We start from the raw sequence: 21,200 nt of genomic DNA, 5'->3' as shown, positions 1-21,200 counted from the left end.
AAAGTTTTATTGGGTCCATTGGGACAGTACTGGCTATTTTAGTTTTTTTTACTAAGGATTAAGGATCATCCAGTTTTTCTGTCAAATTACAAACTTTATTTATTCCATGTTTCAATGTTCTGCATTGCATCAACAGATAGTTCAAGATAGAGGTTAATCTCACCATCCTGTTTATCTTATCTATAGTTGCAGTTCAGTCATTCCTTATTGTAGTATTTTTAAGAAATATTAATGTTGTGCAGTAACTTTTTCTTGGATCATAATGTGACCTAACAGAAAATAAAAGCAAAAAGTTGAATTCTTACTTAGGAAGGCATCATTCACACATGAACATCATCATTGCTACCATATGATCATAAATTACTTTTTCCACCTTTATTAGTTTAGGTCTGATAGAAGCAGACACCCATCGGCCTATACAATATATTTATTTACCAGCCTTAAACCTGAGCAGAAGTACAATCAGCAGAAATAAAGAGTTCAGTTACAGTGGAAAAAAGACAAAACTGAAGTTCTTCACATCAAACATTGATTTTCCAGGATCAGAGCGTCAGCAGACATAAAACACTAAGTGCAGCATTGTGATTCGGTTTGAGAGCTGATGGGATTTTGTGTTATTTGGTGCAGGAAAGGGTTTCAAGGGTCTGTCTGAGGAAGTAGGATTAATAAACATGGTGAAACGATCACACTGCATGTTTTCTTTCTGTTCTGGAGCTTTCAATCTTATCACATGATCTTTTCTCAGCAGATCTGTTTTTTTCAAGTTTCTTTATCTGAGCCTTTTCTATCTTTAAGTCTTGGACAAAAAGGTCAGAAGACAATACATGCAATCTGATCAGGTCGCAATTTTCTGTCCAAGCCCCTCGACAGCTCCTGACAAACGGGTCCACAGGAATTTTTTTTTTTTTTTAAGAATTCACATTGTGAATATGAGCATCAGTGTTCAAGTCAGAGTTACACACAACAGGTGTATTCTGCTCTGGAAACACAAGTATCTAAACAATGATGTATCATGTTAACATTCAGACAAAACCATGGACTCCAGATCTAAACAAAGGAAGCAGAAAAGCACAGGCTTGATATTTAGATAGAGTGAAGTGTGTTCATCTAAAGTTTCCTCAAATCAAGTCCCAGAAAGACAGAGATCAAGTTGGATTCACTCCTCCTTCCCTGTCTTCTTTCAGTGGCTCACGGTTTTCTCCTCTTGTATCTGATGACGGGGTTGTGAGGCGTGTGGATCATCGTGGTGTAGTCGATCGTGGGGAAATATCCGTCCACCAGGTCAAACTCAAACATGCGCAGTAAAGTGGACCAGATGGTTTTGATCTGGACGTAGGCAAAGTTCTCCCCGATGCAGCGGTGACGCCCTGAAATACAGACGAGGAAAATATTGTTTTTATTTGGATTTATACAATTTGACTCATGTCTTTGTTTGTTTCATAGGATTTAATAAAAAAAAACAATAAAAGAGATCGATTTAACAGTTGGCACAGACATCAGTATCTGAAATTATGTTCTTAAAACTTAAATATTTAAAGTATGTTGTTATAAATTATTAATACTAAAGAAAAATCTATATTGTTCAACTACAATTTTACTAATTCATACAAAATATTCAGTTTTAAGTTTATTCTTCTCACCGGCTCCAAATGGCACGTAGGCAAACTTCTCCCCCGCAGCAGGGTTGTCATTGAGGTAGCGGTCGGGTTCGAACTCCATCCTCTCCGACCAGGTGTCGAGGAGACGGTGGTTGACCGTCGGCGAGACGCAGACCTGGTGTCCCACAGGGATGGTGTAGCCTGCAGCAGTCTGAGGAAAATAAAGGGTGAAAATACGTTACATGAAGAGTTCTGTACCAGAGGGAGGAACTCGGCACTGAGACAAATCAATGATGCGTAGCTCGGCCAGATGGACTCACCTGTGGAGAACGAGCCATCCTCATCATGGTCATGATGGGCGGACGCAGACGCAGGGTCTCCTTTAAACAGCGGTCCAACAAACTGAGATCCTTCAGCTGCAGACGACACCAGGACAATGTATGAGAAAATACTTTTTTCTAATGTTGCCTTTATTTGAAGAATATTTGTAAGAATTACTGAGGAAGTTATAAATTCATCCAATAAATTGAAAAGGACAGGAGGGGGGGGGGGGGTGTATTCAGTGGGCTTAAATGTATAACTTGATCCACTGTAGTAACCTAACCACTTCATCACACCGTCACTGGTTGGTTACTGCAGTACAGCTCTACAGCCAGGAGGGGGGGGACGCCACAGGGATTCCTTTCTTACCTGATCGAAGTCCAGAGGAGGCAGGTCCTCTCCGCACACGGCCTTCTGCTCAGCGTAGCAGCGCTCCTGCAGAGATTTGTCTCTGGACAGGAAGAAGCCCAGCCAGGCGCTGGTGGTGGAGGACGTGTGCTGACCTGCCAGGAGCAGACCGATCAGCATCCCCGCAATCTCGCTGTCGTTCAGGGGCCGTCCATCTCTTTTGGGGGGAGGGGTTTAGAAATGGTGCAGTTTAGGGATTTGTTCAGACAGATTGAGATGTTGACACAGGTGAGTGAAGGTGTCTTACTTGTAGGTGGCATCAACGAGCGTCTGAAGGATGTCGTCAGTCTTCTCTCCAGATTTCCTGCGTTTCTGAATCACTTTGAAGAAGATGTTCTTGATCTCTCTGTGAGCTCGGTCCCTCCTCCTGGAAAAGGTAATTCAAATCTTTAGTTTTTTAACTTTGCTTGTATTGAAATGTGTCATTGCCCTTGTTCAGGGATTTGTCTTTCTTTCATATCCTGTTGCAGGTTTGGCGTTGACTGTGTGTGATGTGTCCCACCTGAAGCTGGGCAGAGGCAGCCAGCCGGGCAGGAGCCAGGCAGCGTGGCTGAACCCTCCGTCCAGGTCGGCGTAGAGCTGAGCCACATGCTCGTCCAGCATGCTGCGGATCTCCTTCCCGTGGAGGCAGCTGCTGGCTGTCAGGATGATCAGCTCGGCCAAGGCCTCGAACAGGTCTGACGTGACAGCAACAATCCAAATCAGTCTGATTCAACGTTTAAATATATAGTTTGAAGTGATAAAGTGATCTGCAAATGATCTTACTTCTCTCTCCGCTGTCTCCCCATCTCTCGAAATACTCGATGGTCTCTGTCTCGAGGATTTTCACGTGTTCTTTGAAACGAGCGATGTTCAGTCCAGTCTTCAACATCTTCTTTTGCTCCAGAAAGATCTGCAACATGTGACAGAAAGTGTGTGTAACAGCTGATTTGATACAGAGTCAGAACTTTTGTTGTTTTATATTTTTGTATATACGACTCACGGGGTTCGGCACGTCATAGGCGACCCCTTTGCCAAACACCGGGGTGGTCAGTCTGGAGTAGACGTCCTCTGCGTTCAGGTCCTCGTTCTTGCTGTTGAACAGCAGCGTCGCTGCTTCGCTGCCCAGCAGGTACGTGAACGTTTTCCCCACCATGGTGAAACTGAAGACTGGACCGTACTGAGAGGACAGCAGAGGATTTACAAGACTGCTCCAGGGTCAGCAGAAAATAAATCAGAGACAATTTATTCCTCCTCTGCTTTACTTTATTTTTCAGTCTTAAATAATTATGTGACATTTATTGTGATAATTTTACAATATGGACTAATATGAATGTTTGTATCTTATTACACACACACACCTGAGATGAATGTAAATTTAAATGTGTACAGAGGAATAAAGTAAATTAAATTAAACAATTGAAGCAAAATTAAACTTTTACAGAGAAATTAAACATTTGCATACGATTTCAATATATACAGAGGAATTAAAAATGTGAAGGAATATTAAATATTTGCAGAAAATGTGCAGAGAAAATAAATATAGATCTGTGTTAAGTTAACCCGTGCTAATCGTATATACAAAAACTTTATAAAAACTAGAAGGTAACTTTAGAAAATAAAAATGTTTTATACAACTATAAACTATATTAAATATATAAAGTGACCACAAACAGTCACTAACATTTAGTATCATTATTTATTCCTATTTTTGTCTCTACTTACTTTTTCATACGCATCTTCCAGAAATTCAATGGGACTTTTCCCGAACGCGATGGCGTGACCCAGGAAGGGGATGCTGGAGGGGATGTACGGTGGATGTTTCTGCGGGAACAAGACACAAAGCACCGTGAGTGTTCACAGCGTCACGAAGTCTCGCTGGGCTTCGCTCGTCGCGCTCACTCACCGGGTCCGGTCCAGAGGAGGCCTGTCTGAGCAGCAGCTTGGAGACATATCCCAGAGTGAGGGTGATGACGGAGGCGGCCAGAACCACCGAGGTCAGGTTCTCGTTCACTTTGCCCACAGTGTCCCCGAGCAGCTTGCTGCTCAGCTGGTACAAGTGCATCGACATGTCGGCTGCAGGATGACAAGTTTCCCTCGGACACTGATCCTGGAGCAGCCGCTCTGCGAGTGAGCGAGGAGGGAGTTCGAGAACAGCTAGCGGCTAGCAGCTAACGGCTAACAGCTGCCCCTGCTCTGCGGCTCGCGCTCGGGACACCCCGAGATATTCCTCCAGCATCTCTACCTGTCAGCTCTGGTCCTGCCCCCGCCTGACCAACGCAGCCCTCCTATTGGCTGCTCGCCGCGTGTCCGTCAAGCAGCCGCCGCCGTGATTGGCCGGCACTACCTGAACCCATGTCTTGCTATATGACGTCACCGCTCCCGACAGGGCGAGCACTCGGTTGTGCGTTTTTTTTTTTTCCCGGGAAATCTCTGTTGAAACGTGTAGATTCTCCAACAGTCCGGTGTTTCTGCTGCTTTCAACTTCATCTTATTGTTAAAGAAATATTCCTGACATGTTGTTTATTCAGAACAGGAAGTGATCAGCTGTAGTTTGAGGCTGATCAGTGTTAAGGTTCCATTAAATCAGTTTATTTATCAGCTCAACCAAAACACAGTCACGTTCAAAATCTAAATATGTTTTAAAATGTTTTAGGTCAAATCAGTGTTCAACTGAAAAATCAAAATTTAAATGTGTTAAATGTAGTATTGTAGTTATAATATATAATTTTCATCAGTAGCATTATGTCAAACATATATTGATGTATTATGTGTGCATTGTACAAACAGTGAAAACATATAAACGTGTCTTTAAATTTAAAAGAAATAATCATGTGACATTAATTGGGATAATTATTGACTGATGTGAAAATGTCTTATCTGGATTATATTTTTGCCCATATCACTAATGTATTTCTACTTTTAGTGCCATTACAAGAAGAGCTCAGTATTTAGAATGCAGCCTCTATGTTCGCTATAAAACTATTTTCTAATTATCTAAAGATGTAATAATCTAATATCTGTTTTATTAAATATCAAACTAGTATATCCCAGATGATGCAAAGCAACCCCTCTTAATTATCAATTTAAAGATATTTGATCTGCAGCTCTTGTGGTTTAAATAGTTCAAAAACAAGTTCATCCATACATCAGGCAGTTTATTAAAACAAAACAAATTAAATAATCAATATATTTACATGACATGAAAATGTATGACCTGTCAAAATACACATTTTGAAGTTGTGAACGATAATGTTGAGCCTAATATTCCACATGTGGAGGAGCTGGCTGATCTCTGTCCTTATAGCTGGTGATGAAAGTCAGCGTGAGAAGAATCTGCACAGGGATGTTTGGCAGCTGTTGGTTTCTTCCGGCAGTTCTCAACCATAAGCGTATTTATCTGTTACAGCTTTATCATTTGGAGTCATCTGTCCACTCAGCTTCATTAAAAGCTTCACAATAAGGCCCGCCTGTGAAGAGGTGATTGGCATCAGAGTATTAGTGACAGTAAAAAATGTATTTTAACATGAAAAGCCTGTTTGCATATTATTGAGTTTTGTAAATTGGCTCTAGGCTGCTCTTACCTGTTTTGTGTGCACAATGAAGTTCATTTTGTTGTCACCACTGTGTATCTGGAAGTACTGGTCAGCGTGTCCAAGCTGCCACATGAACGTGCCATACTCTAAACTGATGAGAAGGACCTAGGAGTGCAGAGATTTAACATTTTAAAATATGAAATCATGCACCTCATGTTCAATTAACAAATAAACCAAGTCTATTCATGGGGTTTCAATTATTGCAATCCTGGACTATAACCATTAATTGACATATTATAACCAAAACACATGGTACCTTGGTCTCCATATTCATGAGGTGCAGCCCCTTCGTGTTGACCCCGACGTACACACGGATGACTTTGTGGTTGCTGGCGCTGGCCTTGGTGTAGACCTGGCCTGTAAAGAAAGCCGCTCCGTAGGTCGGGATGTCCCAGCAGTTCTGCAGGAAGAGTCGCTGCAGGTGGTGCATCTCTTTGCTCAGCCCCTCACTGGTGCTCAGGGCCTGTCGGAGAGCAAACAGGCTTTGAGTAATGTCAGGGAACAATTGCACGATTTTTCAAAGAATTTTTCTTCTCAAAAGAATTGAGTGTACTTTGTATTCGTGAAGTATCCTGTTGGTCCAGTGGTACGCTTTGCTTTTCACCTTTGATATCGGCACAATAGATTTCAGGTTTTCCTCACTGTTGAAAATAGAAACACACAAATGCAGCGTTTTGCTTTATTCAGTTCCCCAAATTGTCCATTTCTGAAGAGAAAAAGCTTTATCTTATCAGAGCTGCATGTATTAAAACATAAGCTTTTACTTGAGGAAGCCTTGCTTGTGCTTTTTGCTCTCGTAGTTGCCGTAGATGATCTGCAGGAGGAGGCTGGCCAGAGTGATCAGCTTGCTGTCCAGAGCAGGGAAGAACCCCTTCAGGAGGCAGTGACGAGCCTCATCGAAAAGGATGAGGATGGCCAGAGGATCCTCCACCTGGAACAGTATGTGGCAGAGTGAGGAGTTTTCAACAAACATTACAAGATGTACTGAAATTAGCAGCCTGTTGTAAAATGTGATCTACCTTTTTCTCGATTTCAAGAGGCAGCCGGACATCCCTGCGGAGAAATAGCTGAGGCGTCTCCCTCTGAGGATCCAGCACCGTCAGGTCAGTCACGATTTCAGTCCAGATCCGCAGGTGCTGCAGGGGCTTATGGTACGGCTTCAGCTGCAGGTCTGTCACACACACACACACACTCACATATATCAATTTTCCCATTTTAATGCTTGGTTGTGGTCGGTTTCGTAGCCACTGGATGAATGTGTGGACTCACGGAGGTTCTCGGAGCAGATCCAGATGGTGAAGTACTGCTGGGTCTCCTGAGAAAGACGCATGCCCTCCATGATCTGCTGTACCGTGGTGTTGTTGCCGTGCTTCAGCTCCACAGAGCGGTACGAGCCGTCCATGCGGTAGATGCGCACCTTCTCATACTGTGGAAAAAACACGCACACATGCAGATCATAAACAAGACAAGTGCAACAGCTTAAAATAGTTTCTCTTTTTATATCTCGATCTAGGAAAAAGCACCATCTAGTGACCAGCATATGTAACTGTTATTCCAACATACGCCATATTCATTTCACATATGCAAGCAGATGCTATTGAGGAATAACAGGCAACATGCATGCACACACATTTACTATGTACCATGACTTAAAAATATATTTTTTCACTTTGTCGTCACGTTTGCATCACAAACAGATGAATTGGTGTCTGATGAGCGACTCACAGGTTTGCTGCTGGCCTGCTGCAGAAGCTTCATCGTCTCCTCCCATTCGTTCTGCTTGTTCTCCTCACACACTTGTAGAGGTGATCTCTTCTGCTGGTCTTCCATGTGCTGTTGGTGATATGTACTTGTTTATCGTCAACCCTTGTAGCTCTATCATGACATCTAGTGTGGTGGTGATCACATAGCACATACAATGTGTTTTTGAATTCCTACTACTGAGCAATTACTTGGAAAAAAGGAATCAAACTTACATTAAACTTCTCATCTAAGAAAAGAAATATTCAATATGTCAATATTTTTAATTTAATTTAATTAAATAACAGCTCAGGTTAAGGTGAAGAGTTTTGCAACGTTTTTCTGTGTTAGTCAGTTTCTGAGGCGGATATTAAGGTTGAAATATTACATGTGTTTACATAATTCCTGATATGCATGCAGCTGCAGCATTGACAACAGGTTTGTGTTAAAATTATACAAGACATCTGATAATCATATTGGGGGAAAAAAGAAGAGGAAGCAAGAGTCAAGACGACGTAAGCATCACATTTCATACCCGATCGATCTCAGAGTGCTGCAGCAGGAGTTGCACGATCTCCGCGTGACCTCCTCTGGCTGCAAAGTGCAGAGGGGAGCTGAGCTGACCGTTCAGCAGGTTCGGATTACAGTTACCTTTCTCCAGCAGCAGCTTGGTTGCCTCGACTTTGCCGTGCCTGAATGAAAGCAAACAAATGCGAATCATCGTTAACGAGACAAAGGAAAACAAAAGACATACGGATGCTGCAGACTCTCTCGTCACACTCACCAGCAGGCATAATGGATAGGAGCCCAGTGGTCACTGTCCAGCTGCTTGACTGAGAAACCGCTGTCCAGAAGCTTCGAGAGCAGCTCTGTGTCTCCTTCACAGGCGCTGCGGTGGAGAGGAAAGTCGTCCACCCACTGCCGCTCCCTGCAGAGACAGGAACTTTGTGTTGAATGTCATATTTTACAGCAAACAATAGAAGCTGTCAGCAGATGGCAGTAAGGACAGTGTGGTTCATTGAAAACTCCTCACTTGTCTTCTGTCACACAGTTGGAGCCGTGCTGCCACTTTTCCCTGTTGGGGATCTGGATCTTAGAGTAGTCCGGAGCTCCGAGCCCAAAGTATGGGTTGATAATAACTTTGTCCACCTGTACAAAAGAGGACAGAGAGTCTATATCATTAAAAACTATATATTATATGGTTAATATATCCATCTAGAAGTCTCTTCTGGCATAAAAGTCTGCCTGATGTCATGATAGAGATACATCTTCCTTTACAAATTGAGCAGCTGTGGCTAAGAAGGTAGAGTGGGTCATCCACTAACCAGAAGGATGGAGGTTCAATCCCCGGCTCCTACTAAACCCTAAATTGTCCCTGACCCTGAGTTTGAATCATGTGTCTTCACATCTCTTTCACATATGAAGAATGCAGCAGGAGATTGTCTGGGTCAAGCTCTCTCACCCGGTTGGTGTACTGCAGATCTGAGCCGTACAGTGGGTTGAGGATGCACATGTCAGCCTTCTCCAGGGACATCATCTTGCTTTTGATCTCCAGAGCAGTGTAGCCCATGTGCAGACCCTCGTCACTCAGCTTGCCCTCACTGTTGTAGGCCGGGTTGCTGACGTTGGTCTTCACCCGCTCTACGGGTGCCGGCCTGAACAGGGCGGGGATAGCGTGAGGTATGGTGTGCTGCTCTGCTAACCATCTGCGGAGGTCAAAGAGGAAAAGTTAAAGCCTCATCCCGCGTTATTAAAGAGGAGTGTGTTTTCAAATATATCCTCACTTGTCTAAGGCCAGGAGCATCTTGGAGGTGATGGGGCAGAAGTGAGCGCTGGTCTCACTGCAAACCCGCATGATGTCCTGGAAACAGTAGAAGCTGGGGCTCCCGGCGCTGTAGACAGGCTTGCTGTTGTCTGTTTAGAAAGACTTATTAATGCACAGTGTGTAAAGTTTATAATGTACTTCACAAAATCTGAAATTGTTTCTTTACTCACCTTTAACACTGACTGGCACAACGAACAGTGAGACCTCTTTCCCTTCATTGATTCCATCGAGAGGAAATTTCTTCATGTGCACCACTCGCTTTCCTGCAAATCCAAACTATTTAGAAGAGAGTTTTCCAATCCTCTAAAAACTCCTGATGAGAAGGTAATTTCACATTTAAGAAATGTGCAGCCTGTGACAATAAATAGATTAAAGCTTCACTGAAGTTTTTGCAGTAAGTCATTTGTTGATTTTTAAAAGTAGAAATAAGCTGGAGTGTAAATACCAGACTCACCTATGAAGCCTTGATTATTGGATATTGGTCGGATTGTTTCGTCAACATAATCCAATATGGATTTAGATTTGTCTCCTGCAGCTTGGATCTTTGTCGCCAGGAGGACTTTCTTTCTTTTCTTCTCCTTCCCTTCCAAAGGCACTTCAATCAGCAGGATCTTTACAGGAACCAGAGGGAATAAGCAGTGTTTTCTTTTTTGTTGTTTTAAACTAGATGCAGGTGATCAACTATCAGACTCGGCACATTTACCTCATAGGCTTTGGCTCTGTACTCCTTTGAGCTCAGGCTGACTTGACTCTTTGGGCGGATGACGGCGACAAACACATCTTCTAGGCAATCCTCGTTGCCCATCGTGCCGACCTTTCCTCAGTTCCGACAAAACATCCTATGTGACGGCCAAATGCTGTGCAGAGGCATGCCTGCCACAGAGGATCACACGTGGAGAAAATATGAGTTCATAGAATGTGTAAAGCGTAGACCGTCATCTATGATACTTGATAATGTAATGTGTTATTCTAATAGGGAATTAACACTGTTATTTTCATGATTGATTAATATGCCTATTATTTTTTAATTTAATTTGGATCAGTTGCTTTGTTTATTAAATGTTATGAGGTCAAAATATCCATTATAATATTCTCTGAACACAAAGAAACATTTTTATAATAATCTTGCTGTATTTGACCGTCAGTCCAAAACCCAAAGATAGTTACTGTACAGTCAACTGCTTTAAAATTACATTAATTATCCACAGTTGTGATAATGTGATAATTGATGAATCTACTAATAGTTTGAACACTTACAAAACTACTACTACCACTACTACTACACTACTACTAATAATAATAATATTAAAGTTAATTTATATAGCACTTATATTAACAATGTTTTAAAGCACTTTAAAAGAAAGAAACAATATAATAAAACAATGGAAAATGATCAGAGAAAATAGAGCAATAGATAGATAGATGGAATATTCCCACGTTTATAATACATTATGAACATGTTAATTTCATATACATTTACAATATAGTAAGCACTTAAGGTTTCACTTTCAAACACAAACGTTGACTTAAAAGTGTTTAAGTAATAAAGTAAAATAGAAAGTCAATTGAACAATAACAGGCGAATAAACCACTGTGTGAAATCTCTTAATTATATCAAGTACTTCGGTTTGAATCATTAGTTTGAATCATTAGTTTGAATCATTAGTTTGAAAAAACAACAACTTGTTGAGTTGATAGATGAGGTCCCGCCCCGGAAACCAAACTCTGTGGTCTGTACACAGTTATTACACTGAATATAAAAGTGTTTCACATTAAACTCCGTGTTGACTCGTTGGTCCCTTGTTATTCCTGCACAACAACCACGATCAGGTTTTAGTCGTGAATCCTCCGGGAGGCTTCAGACTAACTCTCATCACCATCACCGTGTTTTCCGCCTCTTCAGCGGCTCAAACTCACCGAAAGCGATGCGTCTCGTCCCCGAACAAAGTCAGTCTGTCCCCGGGTCTCGCGGAGGGTTTGCCGGGTTAATTTGACGGTGAACAACCGGGACTGAGCTCCGGTTAAACCTCCAGGGCTGATCTGTGTGTGTTGAAGCGGCTACAGGCCTTTCATTTTGGGGAAGGGCTGCAGAGACCGACCGAGGAATCACGTTTCAGATCAGGAAACAGAGAACTCTGGTGGTGAGGGGGACTCAGTGCACACACACACACACACACACACACACACACACACACACACACACAAGCACAAGATGTTGTGTCCATGTGTTGTTGTTTCATCATATAAAATTACTGTAAATTAATTTTCCCCAAACTTCTCCTGGCTTCTTCAATTTGAAATTATTATTTGAAAACATAATAAATAATAAGAATGAGAATTTAAAATGATATTTAGGAGGTTTGAAATAGTTTGGACTGACTTAACTTTTTTTTCCAGAGGAGACTGATTTGTATGTGCTGCAAGAATACATAGTCCGACATATAAAGTTATAAATTATATTATTAATGGCAGTACATACTATTGGTGTTATATATATTACGGATGATGAAAAGTATTATTACATTCTGAATTCAGAGGTATGCCCTTATTGCAAATTTTACTTAAACATAAACTTTAGAGTAGATAAAAATTATTTCACAATACCACTTACTAAACTGATAGTTTATGCATTTTAATTGAGGAGATTGTATAAAACATCAGCATTTATTGGTTTGTAGCACAAAGCAGCTGAAACAAACAGTGGTCTCTTTGAAACAATAATAAACAATAACAGTCTGGACAAATGATGACATTTTGAGAAAACAATATCAAGTGCAGCTCAATTGTACAAATGCAAACATAGTTTTGGTTTTTATATATATTTACGTTGTAATATAATCTTTTTTCATTGGTCCACAGCTGAGAGTACAGACGATGATCCCCGTGTTGTCACCGTCAGACCCAGAGAAAGTTCCCTCTCTGTTGGTCCATGTTCAGGTCGACTTGTCTTTGCACTGACTGAGCACCTCCTGCATCTTCCCCTGGATGTCCTCCACCCTCTTCGCCCACTTGTCTCGCACCTCGTCTTCATCGTCCTCTGTAACAGCTGTGTAGGCCATGAGTGCGATGAGGCCCATGTGGAACAGGTGGGCGATGTGTGAGCAGCGGTGCTCCATGATCTCGAGGTCACCATCGCAGTTCTCCATGTACACCTTCAGCAGGGATCTTCCAAACAGCGTCTTTGTACCCATCACGCCGCTGTAGTACACGTTCAGGCTCAAGTCGCTCTTGTCTCTCTCGTATATCTTCTCAAACTTCTCCATGTGTTGCTGGGTCTTGTCCGGGTCCTTCTTCACTTGCGCCACCATCTCGTTGAAGGCCGTGTACTGGTGCTTGATGTACTCCTCGTACTTGCCGTAGGTTTCGTTCACCTCATCGATGCGGATCTTCCTCAGGCATTGCAGGTTCTTGTGTGAGATGGTCTCAAGCTTGGTACGGATCTCCGTGAAGTCCTTGTCCAGAGCGTGGGTCTCGTCATCGACCAGGCCCTTGCGAGCCACCCCGACCAGGGAGGAGACGATGCCGAAGATGGGGTCTATGGAGGAGGCGAAAGAAGACACCTTCTCCACACAGCACAGCACCTTAGCTGCAGTTTTCTTAATCTGTGCTGCATCAGCCATCACTGGTGCTTTTCTTCTGCCACTTTAGGGTCCACACAAAGTGAGTCTGGAGACTGGAGAGGTAAAAGGAAAAGTCAAACATCTGATCACAACCTTTGTGGACAGTAAAATCACATTTTAACTCAAAACTAGGTCCGAATCAAATGTTTCCTCTTCTTGCTTAGACTTAACATCATATGTGGCTGCTCTGCCTGCAGCCCACATGTCACCAGCTGCTGCTGCGCCGTATTGTCAAAGGTGTCGTCTTTCACGCTTATGTTACTCACAACCGGTCGCCCACAGTGTGGGCTTGTGTTGTCGGGATACACACTCAGCTGACACGTGTGAGCTGAGGGAGGAACGGAAGGAATTAATAGTTTGATTATTATTGAAATCTGCCGTTATTTTTAAAAAAAGGCAGAAAATAGAAAAATATATTCATCATAATTTCTCAAATTGAATCGAATAAAATTTTTGTTGTTAAACTTATATATCACAAATAACTAGGATGACCAGCAAACATTTCGGAATGCGAATTATCATGATTGCTATAACTAAGGTCCAGTATTACAGAGGACACCTAAATCCAACTGTTATGAATGTTTGTCATAGTTTGGGCATTAATCATCCTCCTCAATGCTGCTCTGCAGGACAAAATACTCAGGAACAGTGGGTGTGACTTGATTAGTAACACAAGAAAGACCTGAAATAGACGTCTACAGGTTGAGACCTTCATTCATCCTCTTCACCAGTTTTAATAACCCTCAGCAGCTGTTTTGAACCTTTAACTTTAACTTCCAGGATCTGCTGCTGTTTTGTTTTCCAGCTTCTTTCTGTCATTTCCTGATTTCCAACACACACACACACATGAATCCACCACCCAGTCTTTCAATTTCATTTCACCAAACCCAGCTGATTTAGCTGTTACCCAGAATTCCCATCAGATAAGAGATTACAGAGAAGTGAGGCAGCAGATTTTTACTCACCAGAGATTAAACTGTTGGTCTCTCTCTCTCTCTCTACAGCAGCCGTCTGACTGTGCTCTCCACCATTTTCCTCCGTTGTCAACAACAGGACAGCCCCCTCCTGCCAAGTAAGGGAGTGAACATGAGGAAGTGACTCATGCACCCTGTGCTGATTGGATGAGAGGCAGTTCCTCCAGATGCACTGCAGCGTCATGCTGAATGACAGGCCATCCTCTCCATTGTGGTGTTTTAATTACAGGTCCACACACAAACCTGCATCAGTGATACTCACACACCACAGAGAAGATCAGGAAACACAGAATGATGCACTTTAATCACCAGGACACAGAGTCACCGTCAGTATTTTCTGTGTCTGAGTGTTGCTGTGGATTTATTTTTTCGTAGGAGTTAGTAAATACATAAAGACTGATATATAGAATACACTCATAGGGAATGAGGATGTGAAGGATACATCTACATTTACTCACTTTTGTCAACTGGTATCAAAGTAAGCAGAAGCTGTTTAAAAAAGAAATGGAAGGACGGGGCAACTAATATGCTTCATGAAGTTCATGAAGGTCTTTTGTTGATTAATTAATTTCATCAACTGGTGAATAAATGAGAATATGTTCTTTATTTTATTGCTTTCTTTCTTTAATGGTCCAGAAGTTCCTCCTCCATCTTCCTGGATGTCCTCCATCATTATGATCAGCGTCTCCTGTCTTTCACACTTATCCTCCACGGTAACAGCTCCCGAGGTCTCGAACATGGTCACACACGGTAAGTTAATTTAAAGACGATACAGAACGTGAGGAAAAGACAATTTAAAAATGCACCTAATTCTGAAAGTCTGTTGGACCTGTAGGAGTACTTGAAACTATATGTATTACATGGAGATTTCATACTTTGGCATCATCTAGTGGTAATATGAAGAATGACACCTGCAAACATACATGCTCCTCCCCCTCAGCTTCTTGCTGCCTGTTCCTGTGACGAAGGTGATGGAGGAGTGAACATAGAGACGTCAGCCATAATGTTCTCTCATTTAGTCTCAGGGTCTTCTCTTGTTTGCACTTTACTTTAGTAAAGTAACTCTGAAATTAAAATACAATTTTACATTGACCTCATAGGCTTCAGACATAAATCATCCCACACAATTATTGTTTTAACTGTCAAATTTAATAAACAGCATGTTGGTACTGAAAACAGCTTTAAGCTAAGTATTGAATTGGTTTTGTAAAACTTTGATTTCCTGGGTCTCACCTGAATTCACCTGATTATTATTATCTTAAAAGTATTGCAGGAATGTCTCTTCTCCACACTCCGGGTATTAGATCTGTACTTACAGCTGAACAAATACTCTTCATCAGGACAAGGACAAGGCTGTTGTGTAATGTTTGACTTCCCACATAGTGATATGAGACAGGATGGGAAAACATCTGCAGATTTTACCATACTCTCTCTCTCTCTCGTTTACACACACACACACACACACACACACACACACACACACACACACACACACACACACACACACACACAAAACGTACCAGTTACTTTTCAGATCAAGATTTTACACATCATACAGTATAATATATAAACACAGAAGATTGTTTAAGATGAAACAAACACAAAACTATTTTGGTTCATTCCTCCAGTTTATCTTTGGAGGTGGTTTATGAACTATTAGACTGAACTATCCCACTGTGAATAAAATGAATAAAGTCATTTATTTATTATTCTGCTGACTCACTTATAACATCATTTACACAGAGAAGCTGCTGTGATGACAGAATGTACTCGTCCTTCTTTTACTTAATGTCTTTTACTTCTGCGTCTCTGTTATATTGTCCACCTCCTTTTGGTAAAGCTGTGGACAAACAAAGCCAAAACGAAATTCTTAAACTATTATGTTATATCCAAAAATATGTCTTTGTTAAATCTTAAATCGAAATTCATTCATTCATTCGTTCATTTTTCTCGACTGGGATCATTACAATCTTATCGATACCTTCCCTCACTGATACCTTATCAGTATTCTGCCGACTTTTATAAACTGATAAGCAACACTGTGGGAAATCCGTCAGCTGCAGCTGTGAGAAATTTGGGTTTTGACAGAATCACTCTGCTTAGATTCACATTTTGTGTTTTTAATCCTTTTCCCCTTCACTGTCTGAACTGGCTTTTATAAATAAGTTGTTATAGAAATGTCACAGAAGGTTAAACAGCCACAAAGTCAGTCCATTATGCCATGAGTCTCTGACCGAGCATAAATGAGGGACGTGACCAGATGAATACCCCCTCACACACAAACACACCCCTCCACTTGCACCCCAGCGTGCTCACATACAGCTCGGCTCCTCTATGGTATTTCCCACAATAACATCCCGGGTCGACACACTGACTCTGTCATTTTGCCTCTGACCCTTGCACTCTTCTCTCCCTCTCTGTCCCTCTCTCTGTCCGTCACCCTCCAGGCACCCGGACCAGTCTGAGGATAAACGCCTCCAGGTTTCAGGTATGAACCCGGAGCAGACAAGAGCACCACAGAAACGCATCAGCAGGTTTGACACAGGAGCAGTGGACGGTTTGTTTCGGTTTCGGGATTAGAAAGCTTTAGGCCTGCCATTGAATTTGCCTGGAGGGGAGAGCGACCGCAGCCTGGACTGGGATCAAATGATTTCCACTGTTTGTTGCTGTTTATTCTCATATATGCATATTTTAAAGCATTTCTATTTATCTAAGAAGAAAGAAAATAAAGACTGACTAAATGTATGCATTCCAAAAAGCTAACCTCTTGCAAAATCTGTCCATTTATTTATGTGTATGTCCCTAAACTAAGTAAATGTTACTACTATGCACAGCTGCTGGTGCGTCCATCACACTTCTTCACTTTGATTCCATCCAATTAAATGTTGAGCTCAGTTGTATTATTCTTGTCTTTACCTCTGTTGATCATAGACGCTGTCATCACAACAGAGGAATAAATATGAGCAACATGAGAGGACGTCCGGTGAAGATGTTCACTGAGCTGATCGTCCTGCTGGGGTGAGTGAAGTCCTGTCATACTGATTCCTAATGTAAGACATACTCACCTTTAAGAATTTAATTTAATTTAGAACAACTTTGAACAATAAATTAGATTCACAATGAAAAGGAAAAACAAACATTTTAAACCACAAAACAGATGACTGTCAAAGGTTATATGCATATAATATACTGACGAATTAATAAATATATACAAATATACAGAAATGTCTGAAAAAACACAGTGTAATGAAGCCATGAAGAAAATATTCACAATTAATGTATAAGAAATCTAACAGATACTAATATATTTATTTCGGTTATTATTCTCCATAGTTATTGTCTCGATTATCTTATATATATTTGACATTCTCTGAGAACAGGTGAACCATTATAACAAATTCCATTATATTTCAGCGTCATTGGTTTGAGTTATGGTGCCATTCAGAGACCTGATTATGATGATACTCCCAACCCGGAGTTCCTCAACCCGTCCTGGATGGCCAGTATCCCCGATGATCAGCCGCTGTCTGAGGTCACCATGCCTGGGACCCACAACACCATGGCCCTGTTCGGAGGTGTGTACGCTGAGTGTCAGACCTGGAGCCTGGCCTCCCAGCTCCAAGCAGGTGTCCGCTTCCTGGATGTCCGTGTGCGTCACGTCAAGGGGAACCTCACCATCCATCACGGGGTGTCCTATCAGCGGGCCCACTTTGGTCATGTCCTGGAGGGTGTAGCTGACTTCCTGCAAGAGTTTCCCAGTGAGACGGTGCTGATGCGTTTAAAGGAGGAGTACAGTGAGACGTATGACATCTATGGGGCTGTCGTAAACTACATCCACCGCTACGCTCACTGGGACCTGCTGTGGCACAGCCGGCTGGTGCCAACCATGGGAGAGGCCCGAGGGAAACTCATCATCCTGCAAGACTTCTCTGGGCCAGACCTGGGGATGCGCTATGGCTCCCTCGACATAGCAGACGACTGGAAGGTATGAAAAGTTATGATTCTTTTTCATAATTCAATGAATTAGCTTTTTTAGATAAAAAGGAAACCATAGGAATTATAATTAAAAGACAGAATTTCTCAATACACATAAAAATAATGCTGATGAAAACATAACCTCTTTGGCAGAGGAGACTATTTTAGAATCTTGTTGGTAGTTCAAAGTTTTCTTTTCCATCTAGGTCCCTACTCTGGTGCACGTGGAGGAGAAATGGCAAAGTGTCCATGGCCACCTGGAGGCTGCGCCTGCAGGAAACAAGGCCCAGATCTTCCTCACCTTCAGCAGTGGAGCCGGTGTGTTTGCCTTCCCCAGAGCCATCGCTCAGCGCATCAACGCACAGCTGTACGACTACCTGAGCGCCAAGACGGACCTTAACCAGCGCCTTGGGATCATATGCATGGACTTCCCTGCTGCTCCCATGATTCAAATGATCATTGACTTCCAACTAAAAGAGGTGACAAAGAAGAGACGGGACTTTAATCCAGTTCTTAGCAAGGGGAGTTTGAAATATACATTTCCTCCACAGTGGAAGAAGATGAGGAAACATTTGAATATTAATGTTTAAGCCAAAATCAAGTATAGGGAACAGTAGATCACATCCACTAGAACCATCACTATGGAAACCAAATACAGTTGAAGCTTCGATAACTTAACAACTTTAGAGCAACAAACATGATTAAAATTATACTTCAGACAGAACTTGTCATTGTGTCATTCAGCAGAGATACTGGAGACAAAATAAAAGTCACATAAATGGCATCATGTGGAGAATTTGTGCTGTAATAAACTGCTGTGGAACCAGATCATGTGTTTTATTGGTCACTTTTCTTGTGCATCACCTGTAAACCTTGATGCAGCCATGTTTCATTGTCACTACTGCAGAGATGCCAGTCGGCTCTAACGTCTTATTCCCGGCTCGCTGGTCTCCACGTGTCCGAGACAAAGGGAACAGGTGTGTCAGCTTTTGTGTCAAACCCAAACTGTCACACATGCTTTGCTCCAGTTGAGCCTCATTCTACCTGAAGCAGAAAACTAATTTCACCTCTTATGTCTGCATGGTTTACTCTAACCTTAAAAGCACTTCATTAGTTTACTCAACATTGAAAAAAGACACTTTAACTTGTGTTTATGTGTATTAAACACTGAAATATTAGAGTATGATTGTGAGATCTGAGTATTTCTTGCCACACTGATGCTGAATATACATGATTTCCTCACTGTGTACTCTAACTAGTGAACCACAGAATCCTGTGAAATTTAAAATTTCAAGTGTGGTTGGTGGCTTAAAGCGCACGTTGCCTGCAGATGGTTTATATCAGATAACAGTGACACATTTTATCATCAGTTCCTCTCAGTTAGATGCAGAAAGTTTTGCGAAACAGTTGTTGAAATGCTTTGGCTTGAAACATCGTGTCTTAACATCCTGCCCAGTGTCAACTCTCCACTTAGTGAAGCCTGGAAGAAGAAAAAGGCCTTAAAGTGTGTCCACTCACAGCTGAACAGGTAGGAGCACAACTCTTCTGCTGCAGATCTTCTGGTTGATATTTAATAATTTATTTAATATCTCCTGTCTCTCTACAGTGATTATGAATCCGTCTCCAGAAGAAGAATTTGTTCCTAGAAATGCTGTGTTGATTTCAACATTTGGTTAGAGTCCTGTCCTCCATCACATTAATTTCCTTTCACATTGTTTAATCTGTTTTACTGTCCTGCTGACTCTCCGTCTTTCTTGTAGTGGTGGTGAATATTATTTGGTGGATGGTTATGATTGCAGGCATTGGACTGGGTAGGTGTTTTTATGTTGTTGTTTTTGGCCAAAGCCGGAATCTTATTCATTTGTCAAAACTTCAATAAACATATTTTTCTGCAGGAGCTACACATCTGCACCGTTGTCCAGTACAACCCAACATTCCCGTCTTCCTGATGGTGATGGGAGCGGCCAGCCTCCTCTGTCTTTCTCTGACCTACACCAGGAGCGACAGGAGGGAAGGCACAGTCTCCATCCTGAGTTTGTCGTTCACCACGCTCATGTACCTCTTCAGTTTCTGCTGGTTCATTGCAGGTGGGAAAAAATGGGAGACAGATGTTTCAGATTTTAGCTTTCAATGATGGTTAAAACACGAAAAAATCTTGAAAACTTGGTCTCAAATCATTGATTTCAAAGTGTTTCTCTAAAACATGTGAGTATTTGTGACTAAATTGGTGACAATCACTGTTAAAGGCCCCTGAAAATGCATGTTCCTCTGTTGTTGCTACTGTAAGATGGTATCCTGCGTGAGATTGATGTGTCTTCAACTCAGAATTGAATGAAATTGATGTCAGTGTTGCTCTCTGTTCCCTTCAGGCACCACCTGGGTTTACTCTGTCTATCCTCCCAGCTACACACCAGGAGAAGCTCTGTACTGCCACAAGACAACCTTCCAGTTTGCCTTTGCTGTCACCACCCTCACGTGGATCTTTCTGACGCTCATATTAGTCATTGGCTGTTGCTTGGCTGTACTGACCTGCTGCAAGACTGTGAGGGCAAGACGCCATTTGATTCCCAACCGCAACACTTTATATGGTTCTATACGCGATTCTGCAGAATACACAGTTGGTGATGTGTGAAATAAATCCAGGTTTGTGTAGTGAAAATTTCCCCAAATTTGATAAATTCTGCTCCTGTTGCTTCGGGTTATTTTTTTAAATTATTTCTGTTTTTTGTATAATTATAAAGTAGTTGTAAAAATGGCTTTCAATCACTGGATAAAGCACATCTCTCAGATGCTCCTGAACACATCATCAGTGATGTAATCTGGGTGTTTCAGGTCTTTCAACATCAGACACCCTCGCCCATGTGTGTGTGTGTGTGTGTGTGTATATTTTCACATGTCAAAGTATGACATGTTGTTTTTCTGTTACAGCTCACATGGCAGCTCTGTCTTTACATCACATTTTTTAATATTCTTTTACAAATTGCATGAATTCTGATTTTCTGACAAGGACTCTAAAGATTATGCAATTTAAAAAAAAATTGTGTTTCTAAATTTCTGTCTTTATTTTAAATTCTCTGTAATGTGTGTTTGAGTTTTTGACTTTCTATACAAATAAAATGGGTTAATATTATGTATATGACTATTAAAACAAAAAATCTATCTCT

General features: G+C 41.7%; 5 protein-coding genes across 9 annotated transcripts; 2 read left to right on the top strand and 3 right to left on the bottom strand.

Moving 5' to 3' along the window:
* Positions 1-73: 73 nt before the first annotated feature.
* Positions 74-4,609, bottom strand: cyp51 (cytochrome P450, family 51). Its single transcript, XM_069516749.1, has 10 exons — positions 4,213-4,609; positions 4,032-4,130; positions 3,310-3,486; positions 3,093-3,219; positions 2,830-3,004; positions 2,575-2,694; positions 2,289-2,484; positions 1,919-2,014; positions 1,641-1,809; positions 74-1,367 (listed from the first exon to the last, which is right to left on the bottom strand). The coding sequence occupies exons 1-10, from the start codon at positions 4,375-4,377 to the stop codon at positions 1,189-1,191; spliced, it is 1,503 nt and encodes a 500-aa protein (XP_069372850.1). The 5' UTR covers positions 4,378-4,609; the 3' UTR covers positions 74-1,188.
* An 838-nt stretch (positions 4,610-5,447) lies between these two features.
* On the bottom strand, positions 5,448-11,638 carry krit1 (KRIT1 ankyrin repeat containing). The gene is made up of 17 exons (XM_020101907.2): positions 11,385-11,638; positions 10,171-10,340; positions 9,922-10,078; positions 9,638-9,730; positions 9,427-9,556; positions 9,105-9,348; positions 8,676-8,791; positions 8,427-8,570; positions 8,178-8,334; positions 7,628-7,735; positions 7,172-7,328; positions 6,922-7,073; positions 6,667-6,833; positions 6,456-6,543; positions 6,159-6,365; positions 5,891-6,007; positions 5,448-5,776 (listed from the first exon to the last, which is right to left on the bottom strand). Exons 2-17 carry the CDS (start codon positions 10,270-10,272, stop codon positions 5,687-5,689), a joined length of 2,229 nt encoding a protein of 742 aa, XP_019957466.2. The 5' UTR covers positions 10,273-10,340; positions 11,385-11,638; the 3' UTR covers positions 5,448-5,686.
* A 440-nt stretch (positions 11,639-12,078) lies between these two features.
* Positions 12,079-14,173, bottom strand: rpz2 (rapunzel 2). 2 transcript variants are annotated; one of them, XM_020101933.2, is made up of 2 exons: positions 14,053-14,173; positions 12,079-13,140 (listed from the first exon to the last, which is right to left on the bottom strand). In XM_020101933.2, the coding sequence occupies exon 2, from the start codon at positions 13,085-13,087 to the stop codon at positions 12,401-12,403; it is 687 nt and encodes a 228-aa protein (XP_019957492.2). In that variant the 5' UTR covers positions 13,088-13,140; positions 14,053-14,173; the 3' UTR covers positions 12,079-12,400. The 2 variants fall into 2 exon arrangements, with proteins under 2 accessions (XP_019957492.2, XP_019957493.2); XM_020101934.2 differs by having other exon boundaries at positions 12,079-13,133; positions 14,053-14,166.
* Positions 14,092-18,864, top strand: LOC109638817 (1-phosphatidylinositol phosphodiesterase). Of its 4 annotated transcripts, none has more exons than XM_069516750.1 (6): positions 14,092-14,290; positions 14,698-14,811; positions 16,509-16,549; positions 16,993-17,079; positions 17,476-18,046; positions 18,243-18,864. In XM_069516750.1, exons 4-6 carry the CDS (start codon positions 17,021-17,023, stop codon positions 18,624-18,626), a joined length of 1,014 nt encoding a protein of 337 aa, XP_069372851.1. In that variant the 5' UTR covers positions 14,092-14,290; positions 14,698-14,811; positions 16,509-16,549; positions 16,993-17,020; the 3' UTR covers positions 18,627-18,864. The 4 variants fall into 4 exon arrangements, with proteins under 4 accessions (XP_069372851.1, XP_069372852.1, XP_069372853.1 ...); XM_069516751.1 differs by having other exon boundaries at positions 14,136-14,159; XM_069516752.1 differs by lacking the exons at positions 14,092-14,290; positions 14,698-14,811 and adding an exon at positions 16,338-16,398.
* Positions 18,865-19,341: 477 nt separating this feature from the next.
* Positions 19,342-21,166, top strand: LOC138405828 (transmembrane protein 272-like). Its single transcript, XM_069515782.1, has 5 exons — positions 19,342-19,564; positions 19,643-19,708; positions 19,797-19,847; positions 19,932-20,123; positions 20,406-21,166. Exons 2-5 carry the CDS (start codon positions 19,648-19,650, stop codon positions 20,666-20,668), a joined length of 567 nt encoding a protein of 188 aa, XP_069371883.1. The 5' UTR covers positions 19,342-19,564; positions 19,643-19,647; the 3' UTR covers positions 20,669-21,166.
* The last annotated feature ends 34 nt before the right edge of the window (positions 21,167-21,200 follow it).

The sequence above is a fragment of the Paralichthys olivaceus genome, chromosome 20, assembly GCF_024713975.1.
Source record: "Paralichthys olivaceus isolate ysfri-2021 chromosome 20, ASM2471397v2, whole genome shotgun sequence".
NCBI lineage: Eukaryota > Metazoa > Chordata > Actinopteri > Pleuronectiformes > Paralichthyidae > Paralichthys > Paralichthys olivaceus.
This window is presented reverse-complemented; position numbering and strand designations above follow the sequence as displayed.

Excerpts from the sequence above, each read along its gene's own strand:
- cyp51 (XM_069516749.1), bottom strand. The coding sequence starts at position 4,377 with ATGTCGATGCACTTGTACCAGCTGAGCAGCAAGCTGCTCGGGGACACT. Across the intron at positions 3,487-4,031 it reads TGGAAGATGCGTATGAAAAA|TACGGTCCAGTCTTCAGTTT; the intron begins GTAAGTAGAGAC and ends CTGTCCTCTCAG. Across the intron at positions 2,485-2,574 it reads CTCGTTGATGCCACCTACAA|AGATGGACGGCCCCTGAACG; the intron begins GTAAGACACCTT and ends TCCCCCCAAAAG.
- krit1 (XM_020101907.2), bottom strand. The coding sequence starts at position 10,272 with ATGGGCAACGAGGATTGCCTAGAAGATGTGTTTGTCGCCGTCATCCGC. Across the intron at positions 9,349-9,426 it reads ATGCTCCTGGCCTTAGACAA|ATGGTTAGCAGAGCAGCACA; the intron begins GTGAGGATATAT and ends TGACCTCCGCAG. Across the intron at positions 6,008-6,158 it reads TCATGAATATGGAGACCAAG|GTCCTTCTCATCAGTTTAGA; the intron begins GTACCATGTGTT and ends CTGCACTCCTAG.
- rpz2 (XM_020101933.2), bottom strand. The coding sequence starts at position 13,087 with ATGGCTGATGCAGCACAGATTAAGAAAACTGCAGCTAAGGTGCTGTGC.
- LOC109638817 (XM_069516750.1), top strand. The coding sequence starts at position 17,021 with ATGAGCAACATGAGAGGACGTCCGGTGAAGATGTTCACTGAGCTGATC. Across the intron at positions 17,080-17,475 it reads GAGCTGATCGTCCTGCTGGG|CGTCATTGGTTTGAGTTATG; the intron begins GTGAGTGAAGTC and ends ATTATATTTCAG. Across the intron at positions 18,047-18,242 it reads ACATAGCAGACGACTGGAAG|GTCCCTACTCTGGTGCACGT; the intron begins GTATGAAAAGTT and ends TTTTCCATCTAG.
- LOC138405828 (XM_069515782.1), top strand. The coding sequence starts at position 19,648 with ATGAATCCGTCTCCAGAAGAAGAATTTGTTCCTAGAAATGCTGTGTTG. Across the intron at positions 19,848-19,931 it reads GATTGCAGGCATTGGACTGG|GAGCTACACATCTGCACCGT; the intron begins GTAGGTGTTTTT and ends ATTTTTCTGCAG. Across the intron at positions 20,124-20,405 it reads TTTCTGCTGGTTCATTGCAG|GCACCACCTGGGTTTACTCT; the intron begins GTGGGAAAAAAT and ends TGTTCCCTTCAG.